General features: G+C 35.0%; 2 protein-coding genes across 2 annotated transcripts; both read left to right on the top strand.

The window, feature by feature from the left end:
• Nucleotides 1–680: 680 nt before the first annotated feature.
• On the top strand, nucleotides 681–2,758 carry LOC124634178 (ribonuclease H2 subunit A). The gene is made up of 5 exons (XM_047169621.1): nucleotides 681–1,098; nucleotides 1,203–1,432; nucleotides 1,594–1,737; nucleotides 1,992–2,139; nucleotides 2,432–2,758. The coding sequence occupies exons 1-5, from the start codon at nucleotides 948–950 to the stop codon at nucleotides 2,698–2,700; spliced, it is 942 nt and encodes a 313-aa protein (XP_047025577.1). The 5' UTR covers nucleotides 681–947; the 3' UTR covers nucleotides 2,701–2,758.
• A 520-nt stretch (nucleotides 2,759–3,278) lies between these two features.
• On the top strand, nucleotides 3,279–6,996 carry LOC124634177 (histone-lysine N-methyltransferase SETD1A). The gene is made up of 3 exons (XM_047169620.1): nucleotides 3,279–5,482; nucleotides 6,241–6,376; nucleotides 6,796–6,996. Exons 1-3 carry the CDS (start codon nucleotides 4,687–4,689, stop codon nucleotides 6,809–6,811), a joined length of 948 nt encoding a protein of 315 aa, XP_047025576.1. The 5' UTR covers nucleotides 3,279–4,686; the 3' UTR covers nucleotides 6,812–6,996.
• Nucleotides 6,997–7,067: the final 71 nt, after the last annotated feature.

Below are 7,067 nucleotides of genomic sequence, written 5' to 3'. Positions count from 1 at the left end.
ATTACTTTGATACAAACGCTCAATTAACACTAAGTGCGACATAGTTCATAATTATTTTAAAGCAAGCAAAGTATAGTCGACTGCTACGCCATCTCCATATTATTTATGGTCACTGTTCATAACATTGTGCATTGTTGACAGTTAGTAGGTAATCTCCGTATAAGAGATCAGCTCCACCCCGGCCGATAATCAGCTAGGAAGAAATCATCATCACAACATTGTTAGATAAAAAAAAAAAAAACGAATACACATATTAAAAACCGTTTAAAAGTGCCGTTGTTCGCTTCAAATACGTACTAAGACACATTTATTCTCATTAAACCATTCGTTTCCTCCAATGTTTTCCTCAGTAAAACATAATTTAAAATTAAGATTTTTTACATTATTTTCCTAGCTGCTGGCCAGATATTGTTGCATTGTTGCTGCGGGGAATGAAAAGTCATTCCTCATCAACTTAGTGTAATTTTGAGGTCTTTTATAATGAAACGTATAATTATGTCTAAGAAAATAGGGAATAAAGTAAGAATAAAGAAATTAGAGAAGAAAAAAGAAATTAGAGTACCCAACATTGGTACCCAAGTGACGAATACCATTCGAAATGCTCGTCGTTTGCCGCGAAAGACTTAAAAGACTTTATCCTACTCTATTGATTAAAAAAAAAAATGCTATCTGGCCTGGCTGTCAAAAGTTGAAACTTCAAAAAATACCGCCAAAACAAAATTGCTAATTATTTATCTGAGTATCTGATTTCAGATTTGCAATAAAAGTTAAAAGTATTTATATTTAACATCTTAGAAAAATACGAATAGAATGATTAAAACCATACAGTGTGTTGTGTGTGCGCTATAGTATAGTCCGTGTTTCTCGTCTATACTCACCTTGTTGCAACTACAAGACTATTGCAAACATAAATAACAACAACGAATAAGATTCATAGAACCGAAAACATGACGATAAAATCGCTGCAAGAACTCAAAGATTTCATAAAGTCAAAAGACAATGTTAGAAATTTTATAAACTTTTCTGATGTTCCTGATATTTGTAAAACTGAACCATGCATGCTCGGAGTTGATGAAGCAGGACGTGGGCCTGTTTTAGGTAATGGAAGAGACACATACTGAAATTACAGTAAAGCTACACGATTTACAAGGAAATACTACATTATTGACATTATTTTTAAACTTCAGTGTTTTAATTTTTAGGTCCAATGGTGTATGGTATAGCTTACTGCCCGGTAGATCAAACTAAAATACTTCATACCCTAGGATGTGCTGATTCAAAAGCATTAACAGAAGAAAAACGAGATGACATATTTACTAAAATGCTATCTGAGGAGGAGTCATTGAATAATGTAGGATGGGTTGCGGAAGTAATTTCTCCTAATTACATATCAAACTCAATGTATAGGAGAGCAAAACATTCTCTGAATGAGGTTTGTATTACCTGCTAAGTAGATAACAGCTTCACATCTTAAAATTAATGTTAATTTGTGATGTTAAGGCTAAAACTAGGAATTTCATCAAAACAAAGAGGTTGTAAATTTTTTATAGTAAGTACTTTGATTGATAGGTACTTCAATAATTATATTTCTAGGTATCAATGAATTCAGCAATTGGATTGATAAAGAAGGCAGCAGAGAGTGGTGCTAACATCACTGAGGTTTACGTGGACACAGTCGGCCCACCTGAGAAGTACCAAGCAAAGTTAGCTGAAATATTTCCCAACTATAAAATTACTGTAAGTTTATTAATTGATACTTATGGTTATATTATGTATCTAAAATAGTAGTTTTAAAGGGGAAGGGAAGCCAGCTGCAAAATAGCCCAGCATTCAGGTCATATGGTTTTTCTACAGTGGCCATTTCCTACCTACAAATCAGAAACTACACAAAACACATTCAATTCATTTCTGGGTTCATCTTTATGTTCATAAAATTATTTTGTCACTTTGGTGGAAAAGCTGACCATTAATTTAGTAATTTGTTTTTTCAGGTTGCAAAGAAGGCTGATTCAATATATCCTATTGTATCTGCAGCTAGTATTGTAGCAAAGGTCACCAGAGATCATACCTTAAAAGTGTGGCAGTTCCTTGAAGGGTTGGAAATGTCACACACAGAATTTGGTAGCGGTTATCCTGGTGGTATGTACAGCTTTAATGAATCTTTCTCTACCCTATAACTCGCTATGTTTTTAAATATTTACTTTACAATCTATTTCTATACTTATATTATGAAGCTTTGTTTAGTTAACTACACTAATCTTGGGTCCAATAAAAAAAAACTGCTTTTTGGATGGATAACATTCTTCAGGTTGAGATCAGATTACATTAAGAAAATTATTTATTTGGAGAGTTATTTTCTCTTTTACTTTAAATGTATCATACTTAAAAGTGTTGATTCCATTGATTGATTGTTGTTTAATGATATTTTCAGATCCACTCACAAAAAAGTTTATTCGTGACCAAATTGACAATGTGTTTGGCTATCCGATGTTGGTCAGGTTTAGCTGGTCAACAGCCGAACACATGTTACAAGAGAAAGCTGCTACCTGTACATTTGAAGAAGTGGATGACCAAGGAGCTACCAAAAAGCCTAAAAAATCAATCAGTTCATTTTTTGCTAAACCTGACGAAGAGAAGGCAAGGAAACGTCACAAGTTTTTCGAAGAACGCCATTTGACTGTTAGTAATCCTTTTGAATAATTTTATTTAAGCATCTAATTATAATATAAGTCCATGACAATAAAAGTATTGAACATAATATTAGAGATTTTTTGTTAATTTGTTTCTTAGCAAGATCTCCTTTTGTGTTCTTAATAAGATTAAAATTATTAGCATAGATCAGGAAAGCGTTTGTATGTAGATGTTTTACTTGTAGCTAGAACTAGATACTCATTGGCTTTTCTATTACTATTATTTTACCATCTATTTATCATCTCACTTAATTGGATGGTCATGAAGACTCAAGTTACATGTAGTGTAATTTAATCGATTTTGTGACATCCTAATAAGATGTAGGGATGTTTTAATGCCATGATTGAATATTGATGAAGGTGGCCCTTAGATAACTCATGGAAGACTTTCCCCAAGTTGAAAAATCATACACAAATTTCTCTTTTAAATGAGATTCATGCAAATCTGTCTCCTCATTATTGTTGTTTGAAGCTTCAATTATATTGTCATTCAAAGACTGCGTCCTTTAGCCGGCGCCTGCATTAAATCATGACTTTAAGGAGTCAGTGTTGAATTGCGTGAAGATATTTTGGTCGATTTCGTATCCTCGTTTCCTTTATTAAGTTTGCGATGTATTGAACTTGTTCTTTATTCATGTTGAAAAAATATCGAAACATAGTTATGAAATCCGTAATCTTTAACCTTTGTCCTTTGGAAGTTTCCTCTCAATCATTAATTGACATAGAGCTACTAGGTCTTAGCGTACTTTCATGCTCTCTATCCGGTATCAGGCTGTGTGGAAGGACATCTGCAGAATTTCTGCATTATTGAAATAACAATGAACGTTGCCATTGCAACCACGATTATGAAAATGCAAAGTGCATAACTTAGTAAGCTGAAAAGGCCTTTTAGTTTCGTTTTACTTAGCAAGTGAAAATGACACAGCTGTGCATTGCTGATCAGTAGAAATCGCCAACAATTTAAATACAATTTATGCTGTTGTCGTATTAGTTACCATACAACTTGTATTTTATCATTTTGGAACCAATTCTCAAACGTACGAGTGCCGGAAATGTTGGCAAAGTTCATTGTTTCGTGCTACGAAAGCTAAATTGTAAGAAACGCTTTTCTTTTTACTGTTATGTGTTGCGTAATCGACCAATTACTTCTGAAAATATTTAAATGGTACGTATGAACTCATATTTTACAACAATTATTTATTTATGCAATGACTTTGTGATGAACCTTTATTTTGTTTAATACAACTGAAAAAATAACGATTTTCACAAATATATTTTCAGCATAAGGCTTTCCAATGCTGAAATATAAGAGACTAGTGTAGCTCACAATTCTCAATTTTTAAATACAGTGGTGCAATTTATACTCGTAATGTCCTTTTAAAAACCCATCGAAATGGTCGGAGAATACATAGCACCTAATAAAAGTACTAGTAGTACCCGGCTTCTATGTTTATTAGGCAACATATTGCCGGTGTTTGTAATAACGAGTAGGTAATAGTTGTGGAAACGTAAATGTAAAATTTGCTGATTTAAATCCAGAGTTTTCATTGCAGAGTTTTAAAATTACAAAACTGATTTAGTTGCACGCAGGTCGATTTCATCACATGTCATTCATAAACCTATAAATATTATTGTTACATGATGATAAAAACGACGATAAAACTTTCACAGGCAAATTGCGGTCTATTAGAGATTTCTTTATGCGATAAAAGGTCCCGATGTTTGGGGAGGCTCATCCAACAAGGCTCGGGCGGGCGCGTGCGGGGCCTAGCGGCCATTAGCATGCGGCCCGCGACACGCGCGAACCTACTTACCATGAGCAATGCGGAACGCACTGGGCTCACTCAGAGAATTTAATTGTGTTCCATTATCATATTTAGGTTCTTTTACGGTAAGTCAAAAGTGAAAACTCAATGGGAGTCAACGTCGCTTGTCATTCGTAAGCCGCGATCGATGGCGACAACTTCTTTCGCCCGGTAGACCGAGGATTAGCAACATGGCGATCTTCAAATATATTGCCGTTATATTAGCGTGTGGCGCGTGCGTTTCTGCAATTGTTGGGCCAGGAAACGAAACCAAGTCTGCATTATCTAAAACTGATACGTATTTAGATGCGTACTCTAAATCGCGCATTGAAGCTGAGAAGGCAAAACAAGGTGTAGTGATAATAACAGCAAAGGATGGAGAAAAGAAGATTTCAAACCGAGATGACAGTTACCAGTCTGCCTCCGGCTACGACTACTCACCGCCGTTTTCAAGTGACAGCAGTTTCAGTTCTTCAGGATCGTCGAGTTATTCTGGGTCCAATAGTTATTCGTCTCCGTCGTCTAGTTATGGACCACCTGTGAAGTTTGAACCTGAAATAACATACAATGCTCCTCCGAACACTTATGGTCCTCCTTCTCCAAATTATGGACCTCCGGCGCATAGCTATGGGCCGCCAGCTCCTTCGTACGGCCCTCCAGCCCAGACGTACGGACCTCCAGCTCAATCATACGGCCCACCAATTCATAAGCCTTTGCCACCACCAATATATGGGCCACCCCTGAAACCATCTTACGGGGTACCCTACACTGCACCCGCCCTAGGATTTTTGGATAAATTGTCGTTGAAACTAGACATCTTGACAATAGCAAAATTGCTGTTGAAACTTTTGATCTTCAAGAAGCTTGTGACTATGCTTGCCGTGGTTTGTATGTTGTTGGTGATACCGAAACTTATTTCATTCAAAAAGGACAACAATGGCGGTGGCAACACTGACGAGGATGAGCGAAACTTTGGAGCCAAAAACTGTAAGTAATAATCAATATGTACCTACATTATTTTATATGGATGGGGTTTTTTTTTAAGTTAGGTACCATATAGGTTTGGATCCGGTTGCGTCTTGGTATCTCTAGTACAGGAATTAAATAATACGCACTCGGGAAGAAATCCCGGGAATGGCGTCTATCTACCTTACGTTGTGTACCTGTAGCTACATAGAAGAAGTAAAAGAAATAATTTTACTATATTATACTAGTACCTAATCCTAAATCCTTGGTTGACAAGTGTCCTTACAAGTCGTAGCTGTTCAAGAGTAAATCTTTGCCAAACTGTGTGCCTACTTACTTAAGCCATAGTTTTTTTTAGGCAATCAGCCGCAATTAAAACTGAAAAATATATTCTTGACAGTGTCGGTACTTTTCTTGTTTTCCCATCCCTTGATCGATACTTAGGTATTATTTAATAAGAGACAATTTTAAAACGAGTTCACTATATATTTCTGAGTGTTTTACAAATTAACCTGTTATTTAATTTAATTTCAATACTTCTGACACGGGAAGGTAGCTGAAGATTGTAAATGTTATGCAAAAATTCGTGACATGACAAATATAATTGCAAAATAATAACAATGTATGTATAATTTTAGATAAAATAAAACAAGCCACAAATCGATATTTACATAGCTATCAATTGCCATATGATTGCAATTAATTTTTTACAAAACACCGATAAGAAAGAACATGCTTTTACTTGTATTATTGAACTGAAATTCTTGTTTGTTACATAGTGGTGGAGTTAACTTCGGTTCATCAGTTGTTGGAGCGAGCTATCTCCGTGTACGGACAGCAGCAGCCGAACTGTAACGTCACGTGTCGCGTGCGCAGAGTCCTAGACGACATCTACGAATTTCAACCTTATTTCAGGTAAGTTAAAACACATTATCCAACGTACAGTTTCAGTTGCAGACGAAAAATCGTATATGTAATTAGCTATGTATCATAAAGTTGTACATTACTAATTGGTTCATTAACGTATGATGAAAAGGTCATGTTATTTACACAATGTTTTTAATTACATGTTTTAAAATTAAAACCGAAAATAACTAAGTAGGTTTAAGGGGTCAACAAAACAAACTAAAAAAAGACTCATACTGCAAAACTCTAAGACTACTTTCTTGTAAACTATGTACAAAGGTATTGAAGGAAGTAGCAGAGGATAAGCAATGAATTATTCCTGCAAAACAGACCCACGTTTAAAATGCTATTTATTTGTGGGGATTTTTTCCCACATCAGATATGATTGGTTCGAGACTAGTAAGTAATGCTATTTATTTTTCTTTCAGGGGAGATTCATCATAACTAACTCACAGTTATGCTGTCAACGGTCGTTGTTCTAATGGATGCTGGTTATAGCAGGTGCCATTGAAATTAGTCTGATTCCAGTCAAAAGACTTTAACGTACCTATTTATTTACTTATTTATTTAAATTATTTGTAGATAGTTATTTATTGTGATTATAAGTTAAATAAAGAATTTTATTATTTTTTGTATGCTTTTGTAGACCAATCTAGAGCTAGCTTTTATTTAACATTTTTATTTTAAAGGTAAGTACTGT

This window comes from Helicoverpa zea, chromosome 10 (assembly GCF_022581195.2).
Source record: "Helicoverpa zea isolate HzStark_Cry1AcR chromosome 10, ilHelZeax1.1, whole genome shotgun sequence".
Classification (NCBI taxonomy): domain Eukaryota; kingdom Metazoa; phylum Arthropoda; class Insecta; order Lepidoptera; family Noctuidae; genus Helicoverpa; species Helicoverpa zea.
The sequence above is the reverse complement of the archived record's forward strand: the minus strand, read 5'-3'. Positions and strand labels throughout refer to the sequence as shown.

Bases quoted from the DNA above. Each gene is read 5' to 3' on its own strand.
- LOC124634178 (XM_047169621.1), top strand. From the start codon at position 948: ATGACGATAAAATCGCTGCAAGAACTCAAAGATTTCATAAAGTCAAAA. The intron at 1,099-1,202 runs GTAATGGAAGAG...TTTAATTTTTAG, and splicing joins AGGACGTGGGCCTGTTTTAG to GTCCAATGGTGTATGGTATA. The intron at 1,738-1,991 runs GTAAGTTTATTA...TTGTTTTTTCAG, and splicing joins TTCCCAACTATAAAATTACT to GTTGCAAAGAAGGCTGATTC.
- LOC124634177 (XM_047169620.1), top strand. From the start codon at position 4,687: ATGGCGATCTTCAAATATATTGCCGTTATATTAGCGTGTGGCGCGTGC. The intron at 5,483-6,240 runs GTAAGTAATAAT...TTTGTTACATAG, and splicing joins AAACTTTGGAGCCAAAAACT to TGGTGGAGTTAACTTCGGTT.